Here is a 27591-nt window from a genome sequence, read left to right as displayed (position 1 = left end):
TGGGAAATCAGGTAATATAGGTTCAGCCTACATACCTGTGAATTTTTTATCCACGGATTTGGCTCAATGAGGGTCCTCCAGACCAGTGCTGAGCCAGCCTTGGCTGAACCTGAACCCTGCAAAGGTGACCAGTTGCCTCCAGAGGGCTTTCTAAAGCCTGCAGAGGCTGTGCACGTCTGCCTGCGGCCTCTATGAGCTTCAGAATACCTTCTAGAGGTTAAAAAAAAAAAGCAAGTTCTAATTTTCAGACTACAACTGCAAGTGACCCTTTTATGCCTTTAAAAGGCATTGGAGACTATTTCCCTGCAAAAAATAGACGACGCACGCAAAACAGCTGTCATCGACATGGAGCTGAGCAGACTGCAGATGGACATTGTCGCCCTTCAAGAGACTAGGCTGCCAGATTCCGGATCTGTCAAGGAGAGAAATTTCTCATTTTTATGGCAGGGAAAACCACCAAACGAAACCAGGGAACATGGTGTTGGCTTTGCGGTCAGAAATACCCTGCTGAAATCCATCATCCCACCTACTGTGGGAAGTGAAAGAATTTTGTCCCTGCAGCTCCAGTCATCAGCAGGACCTGTCACTCTCATCAGTGCTTATGCACCGACTCTGTCGTCTCCAGCAGAAGCCAAAGACAAATTCTATGATGACCTGGCCACCACTATCAAGAAGATCCCAGTAAAAGAGCCATTGTTCATCCTCGGCGATTTCAATGCTAGAGTTGGTGCTGATAACAGTTCGTGGCCCACTTGCTTGGGTCAGTTCGGCACTGGGAAGATGAACGAAAATTGCCAACGCCTGCTAGAGTTTTGCTGTCTTCATGGTCTCTGTGTCAGCAACACATTCTTCAACACGAAGCCCCAACATAGAGTCTCCTGGAGACACCCAAGATCAAAGCACTGGCACCAGCTCGACCTGATTCTCACCAGACGCTCCAACCTTCCCAGCATCAAGATCACAAGCAGCTATCAGGGTGCTGCCTGCGACACCGACCACTCCCTGGTGTGCAGCAGAGTGAAACTGCAAACAAAGTGACTGTACCACATGAAAAAGGAAGGAAGACCTCGCATTGATACCAGCAAGACCTGGGATCAGACAAAAGTGGAGGAATTTGCACGAGCGCTTGAGGAATCTCTTCCAGGCCCGGTCGATGCAAATGCATCCAACAGATGGGAACATTTCAAGAATGCCGTTTACAACAACGCCTTGTCCATATTTGGCAAGAAGACCAACAAGACGGCAGACTGGTTTGAAGCCCACTCTGAGGAGTTGACACCAGTCATTGAAGAAAAGAGGAGAGCTCAAGCAGCATACAAGGCCTGTCCCAGTGAGCGCAACCTGCAGGTCCTCCAAGCTGCTCGCAGCAAAGTCCAGCAGATTGCCAGGAGATGTGCTAACGACTATTGGCTCCAGCTCTGCTCCCAGATACAGATAGCAGCTGACACGGGCAACATCAAGGGGATGTATGACGGTATCAAGCAGGCCCTAGGTCCAATGCAGAAGAAAATTGCCCTCTGACGTCTGCCACAGGCGAGGTCATCCAGGATCGGACACAGCAGATGGAACACTGGGTGCAGTACTACTCTGAGCTATATTCCAGAGAAAATGTAGTCACCGAAGAAGCGCTGATCAACACAGGCAGGCGCTCAATGTTGTTCAGTACCAACAGAGGGCCAGGGTCACCTTTGGAGGATTTATTTATTTATTTTACAATACTTTATTTATTTATTACAGATCATGTTGGCAACCTTCAGTCTCGAAAGACTATGGTATCGCGCTCTGAAAGGTGGTTCTGGAACAGCATCTAGTGTGGCTGAAAAGGCCAATTCGGGAGTGACAATCCCTTCCACACTGGGAGCAAGTGCAGTCTGTCTCTGGTCTGTCTCCCTGGCGATGGGCCTTCCTTCTTTGCCCCTTAGCCTCAGACTGTTGGCCAAGTGTCTCTTCAAACTGGGAAAGGCCATGCTGCACAGCCTGCCTCCAAGCGGGCCGCTCAGAGGCCAGGGTTTCCCAGCTGTTGAGGTCCACTCCTAAGGCCTTCAGATCCCTCTTGCAGATGTCCTTGTATCGCAGCTGTGGTCTACCTGTAGGGTGCTTTCCTTGCACGAGTTCTCCATAGAGGAGATCCTTTGGGATCTGGCCATCATCCATTCTCACGACATGACCGAGCCAACGCAGGCATCTCTGTTTCAGCAGTGCGTACATGCTAGGGATTCCAGCACGTTCCAGGACTGTGTTGTTTGGAACTTTGTCCTGCCAGGTGATGCTGAGAATGCGTCGGAGAATGCATCGGAATCTATTATTACAGATACAGGTAAGGAAAATTGGATAGACTTAGGGCTAGGACTACATAGGTTACACACAAGGGTGGTGGCCATCGATTACCACAAACATTAATCCAAACGAAATTATTCATCAATACAAAAATTATCATATTCATTAACCCAACTGGTTTATACTTTAACATTCCATATTTTTCTTCTAACCTTATCTATCCCATCATAAAAAAAACTTCAAATTTTTACTTATACACTCTTCTTACCACTAAACTAGTCTCTAAAATAAAATCTTTCTTATCTAATTCTTAATTTCTAAATCACATCTAAAAAAGAAGTCTCCGATTACAATGGTATTACCCCCTTCAATATCTCTTATAGCATATTATATATCATTTTCCATAACTATCCAATCAAAACAGGCTTCCAATTTTTACTTATAGACTCTTCTTACCAATAAACTAACCTCTAAAATAAAATCTCTTATCTAATTCTTAATTTCTAATATCACATCTAAAAACAAATATCTCCAATTACAATGGTATTATACTTCGCTTATCCACCACATATTTATTAACCCAAAATACAGGTTTAATATTTTCTCCAAAATAAATTGACATCTATAATTTATTTTATTTACCTCCTCTTTTAAAAAAATAACCCCTTTATTTATCTTAATACCACTTTAGTTTACACAATACTTATATTCCAAATTTACAATTCCATCTAATTTATTTCATATGTTTACCACTTTAATTTTCACAATACTTATATTCCAAATTCCATTTTCATCCACTTTAATTTAATATAATTAATAAAATATTTATCTTAATACCACTTAATTTCCGCAATGTTTATATTTCGAATTTTCATTTACATCTATTTTGATTTAATATGATTAAAAAAATAAATTCTACTTATTGTTCAACCATTTTGACCTTCTTCTTATTGCTTACTTTGTACTCTATCTTACTGGTGTTCCCTCTTAGTCCTCCAACTGGTTCTTCCACTTCTTTTTCTTCTTAAGTCTGTTGAATTTCTTGGCCCCCCTCCGTTTTTCTTTCTTCTTTTTCATTCTGTTATTCTTGAATTCAATCCATAAATTCTTCCTCTTCTTGAGACAGCTTGCTCTCTGAACATTTCCTCTTTTTTCTTCCTTAATGTTCTTAGTTAGTATGACAATTGCTTCTTCCGTCTCATGTCCCATTTCAAAATACTCCACTTCTTTAACTTCACCTGACATCTGATCCATTCTTTTTTCTTCTCTATTGTTTATAATCTGTTCCTGTGAGTTTACAAGGGAGGAGCTTATTTGCCCAATTTGTTCAGACAGTTCTCTGACCTGTTGCTCCATTTCTCTTCTAAAATCCATCACGAAATCCACCAACAAGGCCTGGCTTTCATGAACATCTTTTAAATTTTCAAAAGCCATTTTTATCAACACCAACTTGAACCACTTCCTGCAGGGCTACTTTCCAGTTTTGTATCCAGGGCTACTTTCCAATTTTTATATCCAAAAAAAGTCAGTCAAATCAACACACTCAAATTAGGTTAGTATGCCTTTAAATAACCCCAAAAAAATTCAAGCCTCTTGCTGAGAAACCGAAAGTAGCAATGACCAGGCTTAAATCAAGGCTTTTTGCTGGGAAAATGAAAGTAGACTTTTTCCTTTGTTGAAGATTACTTATTTATTTACTTCGTTGAAGATTACTTATTTATTTACTTCGTGACTACAGCGGGGCTTACTTGTGAGTAGACCTGCACAGGAGGAGGCTGAGGATACAGCCCTCCACACCTTCCTGGGAGTAGCCCAGGGGCTACATCGGGGCTTACTCTGGAACAGACCTTCGAGGGCTCCCACTCACCCGTCCTTGCGCTTGGCCTTGAGCAGGCTTCAAGGCTGCCATCCCAGGCACCCTTTCCTGGGAGTAAGCTTCATCTGCTGTAATGGGGCTTACTACTGAGTAGACACACAGGATGTCTCCTCTACTGTGGAGGAAAAGCCTCTCCTTGCACTGAGTGGGGACCTGCTCAGGGAAAGGCGGGCTGCAAGGGCTCGCAATGGCTGAGGAGGAAGGCAGCTCAGGATTGGCTGGTGGTCAGCCAGTGAAGGGCCCTCTGCCATTCCAACAGAAAAAGCAGGAGCCTGCTGGATGCTGATTGGCTGAGCCTGCTGGAGAGTTGGGGAAGGGAAAAACAGGGAGCTTAAGCCTGCAGAGCGGGCAAAATTGAAAAGGGAAACCAATGCGGGGCAGGTGGGGGTGAAGGGAGAGGAGGGCAGTGAGCTCAGGGGGCGGAGGGAAGCAGCCTGCACTCCCAACACAGGTGCCTCCTGTCACACTCTTTGCCACTTTCACCTGGAGGAGCCGCAGTAGACAGCTGAAAGAGCCACATGCGGCTCTAGAGCCGCAGGTTGCCGAGCCCTGCCTTAGGGGTTTGTGTCTGATATGGAAGTTAGGAAGGCATAATAGAACTGAAGAAACCACAGTGGAGTGAGCATATATTGGACAAATATTATATATTGTTAGGAATTGCCAGAGACAATCCTTTGTTATGAAGATAGCTGCCAGTCATCCAAGATAACTGAATGAAATTCTTTCAGCGGGAATTAATGGCCAAGAGATGTTTCTCCTGCATGGCCAAATCTAACCACAGGGACTTGGGTCTGATGCATTCTCTACAGGAACATGTGCAAGTAAGAAAAGCAATTTGTCATTCTGAATTTGGAAGAGACCTGATAATTTATTTAGAGTTAGCTAAACTGGGGTACAGCCTCTAAAGTTGCTTGGCTGGAATCTGATGTAGTTTCTAGATTTGCTATCTGCTCTAGGACTCCCTCTCCCTCTCTGTACAATGATGATGATGATGAATTCTGGTACTATATTTCAGTCAGCTGATTTATTACAACCATAGGTCATCACAAAGAACTGGAACTCAAATTAAAAAGATATACATACTAATGGATCATCATATTACATAGGTAAAATAGCCATATATAATATTTAATGAACATCTAACCACATCTAACATATATTACAAACACTGCAGTACCACACTGAAGTTTCCAAAAAGGAGCCTCCTTTGTGGAAATAGAAGACTAAATTTTAAATGTATGCTACCCTGAAAGTTTATGATTATACATTTTTAAATATGCAAATAAACAAACAAGAAAATTTAATATCAAGAATACTTTCAGGCACAGTCTGTGCCAAACTACAGCCTGAATCCACCTCTCAATTCAATTCTTCCCCAACTCCACTATTCATCCCTGTCAGGCATGCACACAACCAAGCACATGTATACACAACATGCACTTCCCAATAACTTGCCATCGATGGTGCACACCAGCAGAATCCACCTGGCAACCTCATCTTACACACTCAAGGAGTATGTGAGAAGCATGGAGAGCGCATACTTCCTTCTACAAGTCCAGCACTGCCTACTCATCACTGCCATTTCATCCAACAGTCATGAATGACTGCCAAGGGTATGCCTCCTCCAGTCACTAAATGTAAAGGGTAAGGTGGCAGCGCTAGACTCATCAGAAGAGGGAGGTAAGCTGCTTCTGACCCATGTGCTGGACATTCCCTGCAACAGACACCACAAGTTGCGGTGATTATGACAGCACTGTACTAACTGTAGTGAGATAAATTCTATCCTCTCCCCCCTTGTGCATTAGCAAGAGTGGAGAAGACAAAGCTGGCCTCCAGGCATGTGACAGGCTGCAGGAAGCAGCAGGGAGGCATGGGGAATCCTCTGCCAACGTGCTGCCTCCCCAAACTGCCACCTAAAGTGAAGTTTTTGACTTGTGTCATAGCTAGCTGGCCTGGACCCAAATAATTTAATCCAGCAATACTCAAACTTTTTTGTACTGGGACCCAATTTTAAAAATGACAATGTATCAGAACCCATTGGAAGTGACATCATTAATTTGGATGTTATGCCACTGATGGAAGTGATGTCATCAAACAGGATAATTTTTACTGCCCCCCATACAACAAAACCAAATCAAATCAATCAATTAAGAACCCTCCCAAGCAGACGTTGATCTGTTTTTTAAAAATCCCCAAACATCACAAAGGCTGCAATCTTATTCAGACTTACCCAGGAGTAAGCCCCATTGACTAATCATTGTTAAAAACATATAAACAGTAGTCTATTAAAACTACATATCTGAAACATTTCCCCAAATACAGTCACATATCATGTGATTAATATATAATATTAGTCTAATATATAATTAATCTAATATTAGTCTAATATCAAGTATATATTAGAAATAAAATACACATTGAAATTAATGGGGATCAACCTAAAATTGGCTCACAACACTCACTGAGAAACACTAACTTGGGGCCTAATCCTATGGCCCTCCAGTGCCAGTGCTGCGGTGTCACAAATGTGTCAAAAGGCACGTCCGCAACACCCAGAGAGGAGGGAGTACCAGCGTGCAGCTCAGCATCAGTTGGTGCTGGGCCCAGCACCAGACGGAAGCCACCCCAAGCAAGGAAAGAGCTCCAGGCAGCAATAAAGACTTTCATGGTGGACGGTAGGCATTCTGGGGTGAGGGGAGAGCAGGGGGATAGATCAGGGCAAGAGGGGGTGGGACCACCATATCCTATTCTCCTTTCTAGGCTTTTCAGCCCGACACAGAGGTTCTCAAGTATGCACTGCCAAAATAGCCAGTGCAGATTTGAGAAGCCCCATTATGGAGCTTTGGGCTTTCCTCGGAGGAATGGGACCAAGGTCCGCTTCCCCAAGGAGACCTCCAGCAGTGCTGTTGGATACAGCAGTAGCCATTTTGGCACTGATGCACCCAGCAGCAGCACCAAGTATAGGATTGGGCTGACCATCTCTATGTTGTAAAGGAGCTTGATAGTGTTCTTGACTACTAAAACCCCTATTACATAATTAATAGCACAATCCTATCTTGGGCTGGAACAGGCTGGCCAGGAGGCCTGCGCTGTATCCAGTGCAAGACTGGGGCCAGAAGTGGCTCAGCTGCAGGCAAGGGGAAACTCTTCCCCTTACCCCCGGATAAGCCACCACAGCCCCAATGGCTGTCTTCAGACTTGCACCACCTCAGGAGGTGGTGCAAGTCCAAGGAGAACAGAGCGGCTTTGAGCCACTCTGTGCTGCTCTGGAAATAGGGTTAGGATCCAGCATAACTGCCGCTCCCCACCTCCCATCCCCTGGAACACCATTTGCCCAGCCTTCCCCCGCCACAGAACACTTCTCTTCAGCCTCTTCCCCACCCTTCCCAGACCCCTGCGTCGGACAAGCTTGGCCAACATAACCTTCCCTCCCCGGGTGGCATGGAGGCTGGATGCAGCCTCCATGGGCCAGTGTATGTCCCTGCACTGGCCAAGCCGACAAGCCGAGGGGGCACAAACGTGCTTTACGTGATAGTTAGGATTGTACCTAAAGTAACCAGACACAAAATAGAAAGTGAATGCTTCTCAATGGAACTCCAGGAGCAGCAGGAGACTATGAACACTGGAGCAGAAACATTGTGCCCACTGAACAGTTTTGAGGTACATGGGGAAACCCTGCAAAGATAGATGCAAGGTGCTTTCAAAGACCTGCTGCTATATCCAGCAGTGCACAGTACACTGGACAACTATGCTGTACACAACAGATACATCTACGAACACTTCCTGTATGTGTAAAATTCATAAGCTTATGAATTACATATACCTAAACACACTCATAAATATTCAGAAAATAAAATACACAGGAAAATACTATTCCTTACCATACTTTACCAGCCACTTACTGAGTTGCAGCAAGCCCAGCACTTCAAAGAAATACACCCTTTGTAAAAGGTTTTCGAGTCACTAGTATGGAATAAACTGGCAAAGTTAAGACAAACTTATGACGCAGTCCTATCCAGGGTCCCATGTTCTGCTCTTGGAAAATGGGTTTTGACGGTATACATGGTTTGCTCCTGGCTCCCATTTTAGGAGTAAATGAATGTCCGGCATGAATTTCTCAATCTGTCATTTACTTTTTTCAGTTAGGACAAACAATTTCATTCACTACAATATGTACACACACTAGAGAAAAAAATGTTCATAGAAGTTGAAAAAAAGAATAGAATGGCAAAGAACAGGATGAAAGAATGGCAAAGTACTAAACAATCATTCTAATACAAAAAGAAACAGCTTTCCATGTGCAGATTATCTTTCTGGATTAGGTTCAATGTGAATGAAGACCATCCTTGGAAAACAAGCCTGCACGTCTAAATCAAAGCACACATCAGTCATTCTTACATACAGGAGAACATGCACAACGCAGTGCTGCACAGGAACATCATGAGGTTGGACTAATGAATTCATAATACGTGGACTTACAGTTTAGCATGACCTAGAGATCTGCAAGAAAGGCATCGCTGAACTTGAGATTGATTTATTACGTATACACCAAGCCAAGTGAAACTGCCACCAATAACAATTGTCCAGAAAGTATGTCTTTGAAAAGGGCTTGGGTTAAAGCTATGAAGAAGACACAAAAAAACCTGTGTTTTTCAAAGAGCCAATGAAATCAGAAAAGGGAAAATATAATTTCCAATTAACAGATACATTCCTATTTTTCTTAATGCAAGTAGGGCAGTCGGGGTGACACCTCCTGGTAGAAGACAGGGTCCACAAAATAAAGTTAGCATCGTATGTAATCATCATGATCATCCAGGACTAGGAGCTCTTGAATGACCCATGTCATCCTACAGGCAGTACGGAAATCTCTCTCATAATCCTATGGCCAAATAGTGCATCAGTCTATAACTACAGCCACATCAGTTAAACCTAGTAACAGCAAATGAACTGGAAACTGAAAAAAATATTGTAAGATAAATTAGCAAAGCAAGACATCACTAGCAATTTCTAAAACTCCCACCTCTTAACACAGGAGTGGATCAGACTACTTTACTTATTTCCCTTAACCACAGCCCCAAGGAAACCTGCCTTCTGCTGCTAAGACAAAGGTGGGGTTTTTTCCTCCCTGACAACTACAGTATATCTTTGGTTTGCAAACCCCATCTGCTAGCAGGGGGAGGAGTCAAGTCAGAGGCGACTGTTCTACCAACACCAAGAGAATATTCTCTACCAATTTGTCCAAAGTGTCTCAAATTGGTTAGAAATTTCATTTTATCAATTTATTTATAAATTTCTATTATTATTTATTATTATTATTATTAACAACAAACAACAACAACAACAGTATTTATATACCACTTTTCAACAAAAAAAGTTCACAAAGCGATTTACAGAGAAAAATCAAATAATTGATGCCTCTTTTATCTATAAGGCTTCCATGTTCACTTTATGTGAAATAATCAACTCTTCCTATTTTTCCCAGGCAAACATCACTAAGCAAAGTCATACTCATTTAACGATCACTAGCAACAAATTTGGAACAGCACGTAGTCTTTTTAAAAAAATTATATAAGTTTTTCATAACATCATTGTAATCCTAAACAAAGTAGCACTGTCAGTGCCTAGGCAAGTTGGTGCTTATGTATAATATACTATTGACCTTTAGGCATAAACCCAACCAGCATTTAGCCTTACAAATAAAAAATATACAAGAGGGATCTGCAACAAAGTGTTCCATCTCCCCACCTCTAATGTCCAGTTGGTTTAAGCAGGACAATTCCCTCATCCCCCTCCCCCAGTATTCTGCTGTTGTTTTTTCCAACTGACACTAACATTTCATAATTGCTCAGAGCCACTGAGTCATAAGGTTGTTTTGATATTCCCCCCCTTTTAATTCACAAACTTACCTACTTCTACGTACTTAAAGAGCCCTAGCTACTCAGTATACTAGGGAGTACTGTCTTACCTGTCAGTGGCCCTGTTTTGCATACAAACTGATAATCACCAGAGTTCACTATTACAGTACATGATGGTGAAGAGTTTAGTACATGATGGTGAAGAGTTTATTATTAGTATGCATTATATTTATTATTTTGGAGTTCTAAAACTACTTAGTCTGCAATCCTATACACACCCTCTTGGAAGCAAGCCCCACTGAGCACAGTACAACTTAATTTTAAGTAAATATGTTGTCAGGGATTCTGCGAAGGGGAAGGAGGGTTTGGGCTCCTGCCTGCCAGTGGGATCCCAGCCAGTACAGGGTCAGTAGTTTATGTAGGGCTTCCAGGGCCATGCCCACCTGGCTTGTCTCCCGCTTCCTTCCCTGGCCCTCAGAGCAAAGGCAGAGTAGATGTTTACAGCACCCTACTCCTATTCAGACTCAGGGCCTTCTCCAGCCTTTCAGGACTACTCTTCCAGCCAGCTTCCAGCCCTCACCAACCCCTTCTCATCCCTGATCCCCTCCTTGTATTCTCCAGATGTGGCTGGTCCTTACCCCCCTTCCTTGTTGCACCTTCCCTGCCTGATCACCCTCTGGGTCCTATGCCTCCTCTGCCAGGGAATGGGAAGGCTCCTGCAGATACTTGCCACTGTAGTAGGCCAGCTCTAGTCAACAATCGATTGCCCATGCAATGCCCTGCTGAGGCCTTCCCACACCCTCAAGGCTGGAACCTGAACTTGTACTTGCTGGGCAGGCCACTCCCCGAGTCAGTTAAGTCCAGTTCTAGACATATATATAGGACTGCGCTGTTACAACCTCATGAATATATTTCTAATATATATTTAGAAATATATTTCTAAAGCCACTTACTCATGAGTTGTCCCACTAGCTGCAGCCTAAACTCTCAAACTTTTCAAAAACATTTAAGACCTTCTGAGAGATTTATACTGCTGCCTAAATAAAAGGACACTTACTCCCAGAAGTCCAGTCTTCCTCCATGTCGAGCATCATCCAGAATACAACTAAGTCCTCCTTTAATTGACACAGTCCGTGCAATCACTAATATCATCGCACATATCATCATTAGGAACTGGAAAACATCTGTCCAGACTACTGCCCTTAGGCCTCCCTATAGGAAACAGCAGATACAGTTTACAGTATAAACTCTGTTCCAACTATAAGCATGTGGGCACAATCCTAACCCCTTACGTCAGTGCTTTCCAGCACTGGCATAGTGGTGCCAATGGGACGTGTGCTGCATTCTGCAGTTGGGTGTCACTCATGGAAGCCTCCTCAAAGTAAGGGAATGTTTGTTCCCTTACCTCAGAGCTGCATTACCCTTATGTCAGTGCTGGAAAGCACTGACATAAGGGGTTAGGATTGCACCCTGTGTTTACGATTAGAGGCCAGTTCTTAGGACCTTTCTCAAATAAACAGTCCCACAGACTCAAAAGTATGTTGCTTTGAATCATATTAGAATACATTTGTCTGCATAAAATAACATATTTATTAAACAAAAGCATAAGTCGATAACTAAATTTTACACCAGGTCTCCTTCTGAAAAATATAAAATTTCTGTTTATATAGATAGCAAACCATTTAAAAAGACATTTGCAAACTTAAAACTATAGTACTGAAGAAAGATGCACCCCCCCAGTGCATACAACCATTTCAACAACATGCTGTATGGGGGAAGAAGGTGAGGCAGTGACATCCACCAGAGTTCTAAAAGTATCACTGCCGCCAAAAGCTGTGAGTACACAAACACAACCCAAGTGCTCTAAGCAGCTGGAGCACTTAGTTTGTGTTTTTGTGATCACAGCTACAGCAGCACTTGTCAAAGAACCCTGGCAGGGCTCGCTGCCTCACCTTCCATCCTCACACCGCATGTCACCGGACCACATCATATATAAACCCCTCTATCCAGATATAGGAAACACAAGACTTCCTTCTTTCAACTTCCATTTAATCTGGGAAAGGGAAGGTAAAAGAAACTTGCCCGTATATGCAAGAATCATATTTTCTTCCCAATGATTTGGGGGCTCTGCAAGGGGGGCTGGTATGGATCTCTAAACTGAGAATTCCTCACCCACCTACAGTCTCAGGGATTCCTCAGGGGTAGGGAATAACAGCTAACACAGTGGTATAAAATAAATATAAATATGTAGCATAGAGTGCTATACCAAAGCTGAAAGTTTAATGTGACATTTTTCTTACTTTATGGTACTCAAGACACTAAGTTAGAGCATGTTTTATGAAAATGAGCTGTCAACATACCAAGATGCAATAGAAAATACAAATTACTCCTGTTGCAGCAACAGCTCCCCACAACACAAATCCTGTAACTGAAAAATAAAAAATATATAATGTAGGCTGCAATCCTATGCAAACTTTCCTGGGTATAAGCTCCATGGAACACACTGGCACTGACTTCTGAGTAAACATCTACAGCAGTGGTATTCAGACTGGGGCGTTGCAACGCTCCAGCCTGAGGGCCCTGGCCTCTGCCCCCTTAAGGGGCTGGGGCAGGAGGGAAGGCAGTGACGCGATCCCCAGGATTACATCACTAACAGGACTGCAGGGACTGGGATGTACTCACCAGTCTCTTCAGCATCGTCCTGGGGGTGCGGGGAACCCTGCGCGAGTGCCTGCAGGGCTCCCCAGCTGGTTTGAATTGAAAGTAGAGCGATCGCACTCCACCTCCGGTTTTGTGGAAGTGGAGCGCGATTGCTCTACTTCCACTTTGAACCAGATGGGGAAACCTGCAGGTGCTCAAGCAGGGCTCCCCGCACCCCCAGGATGATGCTGAAGAGACCGGTGAGTGCATCCCAGTCCCTGCAGCCCCCCTGAGCGCCGCAATCCAGGGGATCGCGTCGCTGCCTTCCCCCTGCCCCCACTGCCTCTCTCCCCTCCCTTACAAGAACTTACTGCGCTTTTCAAACTCCCAGAGGTTTGAAAACTCAGATCTACAGGATTGCACTGTTAAACATATCTAGAGATACCAGTGGAAGAAATAATGTTCAAATAATTAATGACTGCACAAAAGACTAGGAATAAAGACATATAAAAATTCTCATCATCACATCTGTGAAGGATTTGAAACTGGTCATCAACAAGAAATGTCCAGAGTAACATGGTGGAAAGTAGCATACATACTTTAGCAATTATTGAGCAATTTGGTAGGGATGATCAAAATACCAAACTGTTATAAGTATAAAGTCACAAGAAGTTACCCTCCTAAACCATCCTTAGGGTGCAAGGATGGACCTTGTCTTTGGCCAGTGCAAGTCCCTTGCACTAGCCCAGGAGTGTAATGAACATGCTACAAAACAAAACTATTCTGGAGGAGGCTGGGCTGGCACAAGGACATGCGCTGGCTGTCCCACGCCGGATCCAGACCCTGAGCTGGTAAATAAGTATTGGATGAGGCAGGATGGCACAGGGAGTTGGAGAGGGTGGTATGAGGGCAGAACAGGGGCATCTGGGAGCAGGAAGAAGATGGGGCAGACCCGGAAGGAGAGCGGGACCAGCCTTGGCAACTTAGGTAGAATCCTAACTCCCCTCTCGGCTAGCCAGCACTACACTGGATTGCTTGGATTTGCATCAGCAATTTCGCTGGTGCAGATCCAAGTAGGCCCACAGGGGTGGCTGGCGCATGACAGACAGTAAGGGAATAAATATCCATTACTTAGAATTGTGCTACAATCACCTCCTAACGTGCACTGGATACAGCACAGGCCAAGTGGCAGCTGTTCCAGCGCAGGTTAGGATTGGGCTGCCCATCCTTTAGAACACAAATCATGCTAAACTTAAGATGCAGGCTTACTTTTTACTGTAGATGCTCATCTTTTCCTTGTAGTTTAACAACAAAATTGGTAAGCTGTAAAATACATTTATATTACCTTGGTTCAAGGCGAAGGCTGGAGTATATATAACAATTCCAGAGTAAAATATCTGGAGAGAGAGATCAAATAAATATGCATGTGATATAAAAGGTCCATCAGATTTTATTTGTTCTACACAAGTATGCACCAGTTCAAATGAAAAATCACATCTATTATCTGATCAACGCACCCATAGTAATGGTTGATTTTTAAACTTCATAGGGTTATCTTCAGATAGAACTGAAAAGCCTACTGAGGGCACATCAAAACAGAATAGAGACTAGAATTTTAAGAGGAAAGAATCCTTCCAAGAATTCACATGCACAAACAACATAAGCCTTGAAAGCAATCCTGGTATGTGGATTCTCTCTTTTCAAAGAAAAGCTCTTGAAGAAATAAAGCACTCGGAGGGAAGGGACACCTATAATAAGCTTCTGCCTATAATACCTATGTATTAATATTACAAGTCCGCCTTCCTATATGCAGATTTGAGACCTGTAGTTTTAACTAACTGTGGGTTCTGAACCCACAATGAAGGCAGGAGCTGAGTTCCCATGTTCTCTGGTCGCATCTGGGAGCCTCTCTGAGGCACCTTGGAGGTCTTTCTAAGGCCCGCAGAGAAAGGTTCCAAAAGGCACCCAAAGGCTCCAGAAAGATACTTCTGGTTTTTCTGAAAACACGTGTGGCTCAGTTTCACTTTTCATTGGGTTCAATACAGTGCATTTTCCTTATCTTGGAAGATCTTAGCTTGGAAGAACAGGACTTCCTTATCAAGTATATTTTGGGGCCTGCATTCATCAGTTTGGGACCATTCAGGCGGTGCAGTGTTCCTTTCGGCATGCCCTTTGAAGTGGACCAAGGTACAGTCACCTAGTTATGAGTAAACACACACGTGAGGCTCACCTTCCACAGGACTCAATACATTTTCCATGTCAGCTATCAGGTTGTCAGTTTCATGACCACGGCTGGGTTATGACCCAGTTTGAGAACCACTGTCAAAGCATTAAAAAGTAGGACGAAAACTAACCAAGGGCACAATCAGAAGGCGTTCAACACGGTCCCTCACCAAAGGCTACTAAAAAAACTCCACAGTCAGGAAATTAGAGGACAGGTCCTCTCATGGATTGAGAACTGGTTGAAGGCCAGGAAACAGAGTGGGTGTCAATGGGCAATTTTCACAATGGAGAGAAGTGAAAAGTGGTGTGCCCCAAGGATCTGTCCTGGGACCGGTGCTTTTCAACCTCTTCATAAATGACCTGGAGACAGGGGTGAGCAGTGAGGTTGATAAGTTTGCAGATGACACCAAACTCTTCCGAGTGGTGAAGACCAGAAGTGATTGTGAGGAGCTCCAGAAAGATCTCTCCAGACTGGCAGAATGGGCAGCAAAATGGCAGATGTGCTTCAATGTCAGTAAGTGTAAAGTCATGCACATCGGGGCAAAAAATCAAAACTTCACATATAGGCTGATGGGTTCTGAGCTGTCTGTGACAGATCAGGAGAGACATCTTGGGGTGGTGGTGGGCAGGTTGATGAAAGTGTCAACCCAATGTGCGGTGACAGTAAAGAAGGCCAATTCTATGCTTGGGATCATTAGAAAAGGTATTGAGAACAAAACGGCTAATATTATAATGCTGTTGTACAAATCTATGGTAAGGCCACACCTGGAGTATTGTGTCAGGTTCTGGTCGCTGCATCTCAAAAAAGACATAGTGGAAATGGAAAAGGTGCAAAAGAGAGCGACTAAGATGATTACTGGGCTGGGGCAACTTCCTTATAAGGAAAGGCTATGGTGTTTGGGTCTCTTCAGCCCAGAAAGGCGCCTGAGGGGGGACATGATTGAGACATACAAAATTATGCAGGGGATGTACAGAGTGGATAGAGAGATGCTCTTTACACTCTCACATAACACCAGAACCAGGGGACATCCACTAAAATTGAGTGTTGGGAGAGTTAGAACAGACAAAAGAAAATATTTCTTTACTCAGTGTGTGGTTGGTCTGTGGAACTCCTTGCCACAGGATGTGGTGATGGTGTCTGGCCTGGACGCCTTTAAAACGGGATTGGACAAGTTTCTGGAGGAAAAATCCATCACGGGTTACAAGCCATGATGTGCATGTACAACCTCCTGATTATAGAAATGGGCTATGTCAGAATGCCAGATGCAAGGGAGGGCACCAGAATGAGGTCTCTTGTTATCTGGTGTGCTCCCTGGGGCATTTGGTGGGCCGCTGTGAGATACAGGAAGCTGGACTAGATGGGCCTATGGCCTGATCCAGTGGGGCTGTTCTTATGTTCTTAATCCTAACCCCTTATGTCAGTACTTTCCAGTACTTTCCAGTACTGACATAAGTGCAATACAGCTCTGAGGGAAGGGAACAAAAATTCCCTTACTTTGAGGAGGCCTCTGTGAGTGACACCCAACTGCAGGATGCAGCACATGTCCCATTGGCACCACTATGCCAGTGCTAGAAAGCACTGACATAAGGGGTTAGCATTGCTCTCTAAGTTGGCTTTTTTTCTTTTGCATTTTACTTCCTACTAAACGTATCCCCAAGTCCATATAATCTTAGCGTCACCTTCTATGATACACGAGGAAGACAGTTTCATGAATATAGGAGACCTCTCTTCTCCGATTATGACCAATACACCAGTAGTGCAGGGGCCAAATACATACATCTGTCTTCCATTTACTGAAATGAAAGAAAACTTACACTCACTTTTAACAAAGGCTTTTGAAGCATTAAAATTAAGGCATAGGGTGGCGCAATCAGACACAAAACACAAGGGGGGGCAAACTACTAAAGTCTCCCCACTCCCCCACCATGGTTTTGCTCCAATTCTCAGGCCCTCTTCCTACGAGGCCCTCTTCCTTCCTCGTATTTAGAACTAAAACAAACACTCTAGTCAAGTTGCTCAATTAAGTACACGCTTTCATTTTATTCTGAGACTTCAACCACAAGTCATGATCAGGCCTGTAATGTTCAAAATAATACCTTTAGACCAGGGGTGTCAAAGATAAGGCCCACGGGCCGGATCCGGCCCACAGAGCCATTTTGGGCGGCCCCCGAGCTTTGGTGGAGTTCGGGGGCTGCCCCACCCCCGCTCACTCCAACCGCGAGCACAACTCTGCAGCCGGAGAGAGTTCCCAGGGCTGGAGCAGCCATGCGTTGCGTCCCTGGCCCTTGGTCCTCGCTCCGGCTGCGAGCTGGCCTCACCTGCGGCTGGAAAGGGCGACTGAGGGTTGGAGCACCCTCACGCAGTGACCCCAGCCCTCAGTCCTTCCTCCGGGCATGAGCAGGGCTCGCCCGCAGTTGGAGAGAGTTCCGAAGACTGCAGCAGCCGCGCGCAGCGTCCCCAGACCTTGGTTCTCGCTCCAGCTGCGAGCAGGCCTCACCCACGGCTGGAAGGGGCAACTGAGGGCTGGAGCAGCTGTGCACGGCGTCTCCAGTCCTTCATCCTCCCTCCAGGCGCGAGCAGGGTTCGCCCACAGCCAGAAGGGTGACTGAGAGCTGGAGCACCCACGCACAGCATCTCCAGCCTTCAGTCTTCCCTCCAGCTGCGGCCAGAGCTCTCCCGGGCTTTGGTCATGGCCAGAGGGGGTCTGGGAGCAGGAGCCGCTGTGCGTGGCTTCCCTGGCCCTGACTAGCGGCAGGTAGGTGGGGGCTGGGGGTGACTGGGAGGCTTGGCTGGCTGGCGGGCAGGGGATGGTTGGTGGTAGAATGGGGTCTGATGTGGGGTGAGGCAGGGTATGCTTGGTGGTAGAATGGGGTCTGGTGTGGGGTGAGGCAGGGTATGCTTGGTGGTAGAATGGGGTCTGGGTTCGGGTGAGGTAGCATGGGGGAAGCCTCAGCTTTCTTAAAACCTGAACCTGTGTTCAGGTCACTTCCGGGTGCCACACTTGGAGTTCAGCCCTCAGTAGGTGCCATGAATCCAATGTGGCCCCCAGGATGAAATGAGTTTGACACCCCTGCTTTAGACTGCAATGGAAGCATAAACTACTTTGAGGTCCACGTCCTATGAAAACTGGAAGCCTGGCTCTTCTTTATACTGTGCACTGTATTTTGAGCAAGTGGAAATGGAACTTTACCCACAAATATATAATTTTAAACCACAATCTGCAAACTGTCCTGTAAATGTGGAGCACACACAAAAGTTGGACAAAACTGGAGCAGCTCTGGATTTTTCTGCAGCAGAATAAACTCTGCTTCACTCACACATACAGACTCTAATGATGCATGTACAGCTACTAGATGCCTAGGGGGTACATGAACCAGGCTTAAAAAAAAATATGGTGCCTTTTGGGGCACAATCCTAACCAACTTTCCAGCAGCAAGGTAAGGGCAGTGCAGCTCCGAGATAGGGGAACAAACATTCCTTCACCTTGAGAAGGCCCCTGTGACTGCTACCCAACTGCAGGATGCAGCACATGCCCCATTGGCACAGCTATGTCAGTGCGGGAAAGTTGGTTAGGATTTGGGCCTTTCTTTATCAGTGGAATCTTATGCATGTCTACCCAGAAGCAAAGTCCACTGAGTTCCAGTGACACCTAATTCCAGGTAAATGTGTAGAGGATTGTAGTCTATGTGTATTTTTCGGGGGGGGGGGGGCATAGGTTTCATCAGATTCTTAAAGGGGTCCATGACTTATAAAAGGATTAGGGTTGAAGAGCTTTGTGACAATTGACACAACAGTCATCCAGTCAACACTGTGCACAGCCTGACTCTGAGAAGATGGAAGGCAGCTCTGTGCCTGTGACAAAGGTCTGAGAAAGGTTGTGCAAAGCTAGGTTCAGCTGAAAACAAGAATAGATTTCCCCTGCCCTCAGCATAGGGGTAAAGCTTGTATATCTAACCAAAATATGGCAACTGTGCTTCCACAACCAATTACTGTCAAAATTATATGTCTGTAAATACTCTTGAAACGAATTATCAAAAGTAAGCTCCCCTACTGATGACCAGGCAAATAAAGCCTTTAAAAGCCTTCAGTTCAAAACATTTGCAAAACAAAAAAAATTAAAAACACCGCTATGCACTATGAATATCCTGAGGCAACTTGTATTTAAATAGTAAGTCATGTATTTGTACTATATTAAAAGACAAGATATAAATGACAATCATTTTGTGATTTTATAAATCTCTAAGGACCCTTCGGATATAGAACACTGCTTGGATTAAGGGACCAGACATGTGCTCTCTCCCCAAAGTTTTCTCTCTTGCATGAATCCTACTGACTTCCTTTTTTCTGATTCATCGTTATTTCTGGTCATTGTTAACCCTGGTTAAAATGGATGCTCCCAAACCCAGGTTTAATCACATGTAGCAAGGACAGTAGCCTGCTGAGGAAAGGAGAATGGATTTGTGGGAGTGTTGAAAGGTGTGGAGAAGGATAACAGAAACTGACACAGATTCCTTAATTCTAGGTAGTATTAAGCTTCCAGTGACAAACAGCATTTAGATGCAACTTTTTGATGGTTAAAATCGAGGAGCTAGTCCACAGTAAGCACAACTTTAGAAGTGACATTTGTATTTTTTTATAATAAAACCTTACGATGCAACTACTACATATAATTTGAAACACTTCAAAAAATTAGCAGGAATCCTCAATAGTATGCTGTGCTTTACTTGCCGTTTGCATCATAAACATCGCTGCTCCAGTCATACGCAGATATTTGTTATTATAACGAAGCTCCAAATACTGCAAAAGAGGCAAGTTACTTTTAGATACAAAAGTACACAAATAATCTCTATATGTGGAAACAGAATTGACAAGTCATCTTTTTTAAAAAGCCCCTTATCAGAGCTGGCCTTAGGTGTTGCAGGGTCCAACTGAAACCATTTTTTTTTGCAGTGCCCCATGTTCATAGCCAAGGTCTGTGAATCTTAAAGATATAAATAATATTTATCAGAGACTTTATATCTCTCTGGTAGAATGGAAATGAAAGTGAACAGCATTGTTGGAGACAAAATTATCATTTGGGGGTTTTTCAAAATCACTTAACATTAATACATTATGAATAAGACATATTATAGTATATGACCCTAGTGCAGGGGGCCCTTTAGGCACAAACCCAATTGGGAGCAATTGGTCCAGTTGGCTTAAAGCTGGCCCTGCTCCTTAAGGATAGTACTATGCACTCTTACTTGGGAGATCAAAGTCCACTGAAGTCAGTGAGACTTGCTTCCTGGCAACCATCCATCAGATCTGATTGCACAGCTGCAGCTGTCAAGAGGCATTTCACTCTCTTCCCCAATGCAGGTGGTTCCCAAACTGGTGGGTTGTGACTCACCAGTCTAAGAACTCCTGCCATTGCCCCTGTAAGGGACAGGGAAAGGTGGAAGGCAGCAAAGCGATCCCCAGGATCATGTCCCTGCAGGAGACATAGGACCTTTTTTAAAACATGCCTCAGTCCTTGCTGGTGCCTGGAGGGGGTACAGGGAGCCCCACTGAGCCCTCTGCAGGTCTCCCCATGGCTCTAAACACTGAGAAAATGTGATTGCCACTCAGTTTCATGATCTCAACCTGGAAGTGGGTCACAATCTTGTTTTTTCAGTTTAGAGGCTCAGGGAGACCTGTGGAGAGGCTCCCTGTAGAGATGTGGGTCTGCCTGCAGTCTTTGGATGCCAGCCGGGACTGAGGTACATTTTATAAAAGCCCCTATGCCCCCTACAGTGGCTGACAATTCAGTTAGTCACTTCTGGACAGAGTTTTTCAGCACTTTTGGGGACATACTTTTCCTCTTGATCTGTTCTGTGCCCTTCCCCCACCTTCCCCAAGCTCTGCCTTTTCTGAAAGGCCACACACCTGTACCTGGTGCTCCCATCCCTGCTTTCAGCAGTAAGAACATAAGAGCCCTGCAGGATGAGGCTGAGCAGTCCCCAGTGGTCACCATGACAGTGGAGCCCACAGTCCTGGGGTGCTTAAAGAGCACAGGGATGGATGGCCCCCCTTTGCTCCAACTCTGGTTTCTATGCCCCCCTTTGTACTTTTGAAGGTGAGGTGCATATTGGCTGGAGAGAAAACACTACTCTGGTAGCCTGCTCAAGAGAGACCACAGTGGGCAGTTAGGGGGGATGGAACAGCGTGCACAACCTTCAGGTGATGGTGTAGAGCTGGAGGCAGCCCTCCAAGAGCCCAATGCTGTGCATGTGCACTCAGAAGTAAGTTCCACTGTAGTCAATGGGGCTTACTCCCAGGAAAGTGTGGATAGGATTGCAGCCTCAGAGCCCAATCCTGTGCAGGTCTACTGAGAAGTCAGTCCCCTTGCAGGCAGTGGGACTCACTCCCAGGCAAGTGTGGACAGGACTGCAGCCTGAGAGCCCAAGCCTGTGCCTGTCTACTCAGAAGTAAGTCCCATGAGGCAGTGGGTCTTACTCCCAGGAAAGTGTGGATGGGCTTGCAGCCTCAGTGCCTGCCTACTGAGAAGTCAGTCCCCTTGCAGGCAGTGGGGCTCGCTCCCAGGCGAGTGTGGACAGGACTGCAGCCTGAGAGCCCAAGCCTGTGCCTGTCTGCTCAGAAGAAAGTCCCATTAGGTATTGGGTCTTACTCCCAGGAAAGTGTGGATGGGCTTGCAGCCTCAGTGCCTGCCTACTGAGAAGTCAGTCCCCTTGCAGGCAGTGGGGCTCGCTCCCAGGCGAGTGTGGACAGGACTGCAGCCTGAGAGCCCGTCCCGTGCCTGTGCACCGAGTCCCACTGCAGTGAACGGGGCTACTCCCAGGAAGGCACCTCGTAGGCGCTGGTGATGCGCAGCCGGTAGTAGACGGGCAGGAAGACGTGGGCGGTGATGGCCACCATGACGGCGTAGGAGATGGCGATGAGGCCGTACTTCATGCCGAAGCGGTAGACCTCCGCGGGCGTGCCCAGCACCGTCACCGCCGACATGAAGCTGGCCGTGAGCGAGAGCGCCACGGGCGCGCAGTGCAGCTTGCGGCTGGCCATGATGAACTCCTCGTGCGACTTGTGCACGTCCTTGAAGGCGTAGTAGACGCCGATGGCGGCGGAGACCAGCAGCATGAGCGCGAAGAGCAAGTAGTCCAGCTGCGTGAAGTGGTCCTGGATGCGCACGAAGGCCAGCTTGTCCGCCGTCGACATGGCGGGCGGGCGAGCGGGCGCAGAAGAGCTCGAGAGGCAGTTACTCGAGCGTCGCGCGCCCGCCTGGAGGGCGTGGCCGGTGTCGGTTAGCGCCACTCATACCGCCTCAGTGGTGCTCTGAGGCATTCGGGGCTAGGCTACAAGTGGTCCACTCACCTGGAAGTAAGCCCTTTTACTCTAGAGGGACTTACTTCTGAGCAGACACAGGCTTGGGCTCTGAGGCTGCTGTCCTGTCACTTACTCACCTGGGAGTAAGCCCCACTGACTGCAGTGGGACTTACTTCTGAGTAGATAGGCATAGGTTTGGGCTCTCAGGCTGCAGTGTTGTTCACACACGTGGGAGTAAGTCCCGCTGAGTCTAGTGGGACTTACTTCTGAGTAGACACTCCTGGGATAGCAGTCAGTCCTCCCTCCGCCTCCCTCCCTCATCAGACTCTCTGGGAAGTCTCCTCCTCTCAGGCCCACCTGTTAGCTTCAATGTCAGGCTTCAGACTTAAGTGACTCAGAAGATTTGGGTGTCAGAAGAACAAACAGGATTTAATAGAAATCAGCTGTTTCATAAAGGACAAATTTTTACTGACTTCTTGTCTTTTGCTCTTTGTGATGCATTTAATGGTTTCATTTGCAGGTTCTCACATTGTTGGCTTGACCAGCGTCTGTTCATTTTACTTACAGCCATTTTACTTACAATTCCTTTGGCAGCAAAGATGTAAAGGTCATAATTCTATTAACTTTTATATATTTTTAGACTTTCTGCATTACTGATTTTAGACTTTTAATTGTCTGATGCGTTTAGGATAAAGCATTAGAGGAACAGAGACATTCTAGAAAAGGAGAACTTTGTGTGCTGGAATGGCAGTTGGGGAAAAGCAGTTGGAAGGTTTAGAAAGAGCAGTTGAAAGGGCACTTGGAAAAGATGTGGGCGAGAGACAGTGGCCCTGAGGCAGAGCTGCTGAGGGGATGGTTGGGAAGGGCTGAGGGACAGGAGGAGCATTTGCTGAAGACCATCTGGAAAGTCCCACTGAGGAGCAAGCCTCCTGTAGAGAAAGTGTTAATATTCACCTCACTGTTCTAAAGTTTATAGTAAAAAATTTTTTAAGAAATCCTGCTGTCAGTGTTGTCTGTAGGGACCAAGCACTAACCTGACAAATCCAGCATTACAGAAAGTGGCCAGTCACCAAAGTCGGTTTCAGGATCCCTTTCACATCACAAATCCTATATATACTTACCTGGGAGTAAGTCCCACTGAGCAGAGTAGAGTCTTACTTCTGAGTAAACATCCATAGGATTGCACTGTTAGTGCAGTGAACACAGAAGTGTTCTGTGACAGAAGCAGTAAAAGACACAAATCAACTGATTTAAGTAAAATGATCACCAGAACTTGAAAGTGCTTAATTTGGCTGGATTCTTCCCCATTATTTTTTAACAAATTGCTTCACATTTGATTTATATTGTGAAAGGAAAGTCCATTGTTTACCAATACCGTGTGTGTGTGTGTGTGTGTGTGTGTGTGTGTGTGTGTGTGTGTGTGTGTTAGACTTTTCTGGACATATTAATATTAGTGTCATAAGAAGTTCAGAAAACTGCTCTTGATTTCTGAAAGGAATGTGTGTTTTTTAAATGGATGCAGCGGTGATGATTTGATTTTACCCTTGTTAATCCTTGTTGGAAGTGTTTGCTGTAGATTGTGTTAAGTTTAACACCACTGTAACAGTAACTAACTGGGGGCCCAATCCTCTCCACCTTTCCAGCACCAGTGCAGCCTCAATGTAGCTTCGAGGTAAGGGAACAAATGTTCCCACACCTTGAGGAGGTCTGTGTGACTGCCCCCCCCCCCCCCACAGGATACAGTGCCTATTGGCACATTTGCACCAGCACTGGAAAATTGGATAGGATTGGGCCCTGGGTCTCTCACCCTGTAGCAGTGATACACTGTAGTAGTGATCACTGTGACAGTTGAGGGGAGCCTTGAGAGAGGGCAGTTGCTGAAGAGAGTTGAGACAGTGGCAGTTGAGGAGGGCAGTTAAGAAAGAACAGCTGCTGGACAGCAGTGGAGGAGAAGAGTTATGGGGAACAGCTGAGGAGAGTTGAGGTAAGCTGATAGAAAGGAGGATTAGTTACCTGAGAAGAGATTTTATGAGGATTTAGGGAAGGTAGTTAAGACTGTTGGAACTAGCTGTTCCACTTAATTTGTTGATAAAATAAAATGTATTTGTACCACCTACATGTTCTCTGGTGTCTGCCCACCCTCTTGTCCAGGCCACACATTACAATTCTTATGCTCAACAGAGATTTTTGAACAGAATGATAACAGATTTTTGAAAAGTATGATAAAACAATAAAATCAGAGTGTGTGCATGCTCAAAAGCACAAATTTCATAGAATAGTCTTTTAATGTTATTTTGAGAAGCAAAGTTTTTTGCCGGTTTTTATTGAAGTCACCTATTTTCAAAAATGTTTTTTTACAGCGCCTTATATTGGAGTAAAAACATTTGGAATAAAAGAAAGTTATATCAATATATGACAGGGTATTGGATCCTGTTGTGAATATCTTACGATTCGATGCTATCGGGTCTGTGGCAGCCCAGCACATGTGCTGAATGTTGTAAACATGCCATAAGGCATGCCTGTGACACTCACCACAGGTCCAGCGCCAATGCCAGTTCAGCATGAGCACAAGGCAGTGGAGCAGTAAGTCAGGGCAGGGGGAAGGCATTCTGGAGCAGGGAAGTATGGGGCAGGAGACGGCAGCAGGCTCTGCTGCTCTATCCTAACCTCTCCTTCCGGCCCAGGAGATGCAACATGGGTCTCCTGGGCCACGAGATCTTACATGGGTAAGGAAACATCAGTTCCTTTACCCTGAGGAGACCTGGTGCTGCTTCCAGCCCCGCTGTATGCAATGGTTGCTATTTCAGTGCTGCTACAGCCTTGGGAAGCATTGGATTTGGCTCCCCAGCTTCAGTAAGGCAATGGGGTCTACACTGAGACAGTGTTTGAAACTGCAGCTGGTGCAGAATGTTATGAAGCTAGAATTATACAAGAAACACCATCCTGTTTGCATTAAGTGCCAATAGCATTCAAAGCATGATTCAATTTTTTAATGCTTGGGGGAATTCCTTTATACCTGTAGTTCTCCAGACATTCCAATTCGAATCTCTGCCTTCTGCATCTTGGTTGAGAGGATTCAGTCTCTCTTCCTATATAAAATCTTTGCAATACCCCAATGCGTATCTTATGCTGTTTTATGTCTGGAAGCTGGCCAAAATAAAGTGGAGTCTCTAGTTTGGCTTTGCTTTTTCAAACATTGGTTTAGAATTAGCACTGCTGCAGCTAAGGACCTTCTACTGAAAAGTATTTTAGAAGATTCCTTCTGTTCTCCAGGACTGGCTTGCTTAGCAAAAAAGTCCAAACTCTAGGGCTTTCCTTGGATCTGCTGGGCACAATGCCATGGGTAATTGCATTTAAGATCTTATTCCCCTTGCTAAGGGACATTGAAAAACAAGAGCTTTTAGCTGAGGCCAATAAAACCTGCTCCCTGCTTTACTTTGGACTACCTTGGGCAGCTGATTTTGGTAGCAACTATTTAAATTTTCTAACAAAACCACAAGAACATAGAGTCTTTTCCCTAGCCAGATTCAGTGATTTTCCCTTGAATGAGATGAAAGCCAGGTTCAATGCTCAACAATCTAAACTATGTCGTTGTGGTTCAGGAAGTGAGACACTTCCTCATATTTTACTAAACTGTGATTTACGGAGGGCTGAGGGCTTCTCCTGGAGGCTGGGGATAAGAATAGGCCCTCAGTTTGGCTGTACTTGTCGTAAGAGGCAACTGAACAGCCACCGGGTAGATGGGACTCGTTAGCCTGGGAAGGTAGCTCATCTGAGAGAAGGAAAACTCTGATCCCAAACCTCCACTGCCTTGTGGCTACATCCAGTTATGGAAAAGGCTTCAGAAGTCAACCTCGAGGCAAAATCCGGAGCCGGAGTCCCTGAGGCAGTTCATGGCTGAACACAGTCACGTTCTGGCAACTCCTGTGACGTCGCTGGAACCAACCGTACTGGCTTCTGCCTTTCCATTGGACCATTTCAGCGACGTGGAGAGGGGGGATTTGCTGCATGGGTAATAGTCTATCCTCCATATCTACTTTACCCAGGCTTCGCGCACTGAAGAGGACACTCTGTTCCAAACACTATTCAGAGTGCGATACCATAGTCTTCCGAGACTGAAGGATGCCAACAAGATTTACGGAGCTGATACAGGGTAATGAAAGCTATTTATGCTATGCAATTAGAACAAATTATTAGTTTAAAGCCTAATAGAACAGCTTAATGGGAAAATGTTCATATGCTTAAAACTTAAAAATCCACATCACTGTCTCTGTCTGAAGCAGGTCTGAAACTGCAGACTGGCAGTTTTGCTAAAAATAGCAGAATCTCAAGGAAGCTCTTGGCAGCTTACCAAGGCATCTGGCAGAAGATAGCAGGAGAACAATACACACATAGTAAATAGGGAGGAAATTCCCATCTTAAGCTCCCTACTTGTATAGCTAAACAATAAACAGAAGAATACCCTTGGCAAAAAAAAGAAAAAAAAGTTTGCAATTTTAAAATCATAATTCTTTCAGGTTCTTTTAAACCAAAAGGACAGTGTTATAACACTAGGAGAGCTATTTAGAAGGTACTATACCAAAGTTTCATAGAAATGCCAAAGGGATTACAATATTTGCATGCTTGCCAAATATTCTTCAATGCCTTAATAGTTATTGTCTCAAAGTGTAATCAATATATATATAAAGGCATAGTGGCTTTAGAAGTGAGTTTTAACTGTTAGAAAGTTTAATAAAAGCATAAAAATACATAGAAAGGTAAAAAGCTATTTCCAGCTAAAAATCAAAGGTCTGTCTCACAGACAGCTCACAGCGAGACTTTGGAATGTGGGAAAAACAACTTCTCAAAGATAACACTCTTGTCTTGGCAAAAGCATTCACTAATCCTGTATCTCTGTAGACCTTGAGAACTCAAAGTCTTGCAGAATTTGAACAAGGGAGTAGCATCTCAAAGATAGATAAGGCTCTGTTGGCACCAGAAAGCGGGAAAATTGGAATGTTATGAGGCTGAAAACACACAAATTTGCAACATTATGGTGGAGAAGCAATGCAAGGACAGCTTATCGGTTGGCAGGTTAAAATAAGAATTCCTAACAAACAAAGATACAAACAGCTAGACATAAGATAAGCAGAAACATTCTTGAGAAAGCCTTTGTCTGGGCTGCAACAAACAGAGGGAAATGTAATTTGGTTAAAAGTAAATAAGACTCCTTAAAGGAAATCCTTTTTTACAATAAGAGGTTGGTTTGTCTTGTATTAAACATAATAAATTACACCACTATACATCCAAAGGTAACAGGTCACATATGGGATCACAGCATGGAATAGAAAAGGCTCAGCTTAACAAAGGTTGGCAGGAAGCCCACAGTGTCTGATGGGAACAGACAGAAAGAATGTAAGAGATAAACAGGTGGCTCTTAC

General features: G+C 44.9%; 1 protein-coding gene across 1 annotated transcript in view; it reads right to left on the bottom strand.

Moving 5' to 3' along the window:
• Positions 1 to 22063, bottom strand: part of LOC136657571 (sodium-coupled monocarboxylate transporter 1-like) — a 66690-nt gene extending 44627 nt beyond the window's left edge. Inside the window, exons 1-6 of the mRNA XM_066634489.1 lie at positions 21698 to 22063; positions 19601 to 19669; positions 13994 to 14045; positions 12369 to 12436; positions 11066 to 11220; positions 8633 to 8773 (exon numbers count right to left, since the gene is read on the bottom strand). Coding sequence (XP_066490586.1) covers positions 8633 to 8773; positions 11066 to 11220; positions 12369 to 12436; positions 13994 to 14045; positions 19601 to 19669; positions 21698 to 22063 — 851 coding nt within the window. The remainder of the gene's footprint in view (positions 1 to 8632; positions 8774 to 11065; positions 11221 to 12368; positions 12437 to 13993; positions 14046 to 19600; positions 19670 to 21697) is intronic.
• Positions 22064 to 27591: the final 5528 nt, after the last annotated feature.

This window comes from Tiliqua scincoides, chromosome 7 (genome assembly GCF_035046505.1).
Source record: "Tiliqua scincoides isolate rTilSci1 chromosome 7, rTilSci1.hap2, whole genome shotgun sequence".
NCBI lineage: Eukaryota > Metazoa > Chordata > Lepidosauria > Squamata > Scincidae > Tiliqua > Tiliqua scincoides.
The sequence above is the reverse complement of the archived record's forward strand: the minus strand, read 5'-3'. Positions and strand labels throughout refer to the sequence as shown.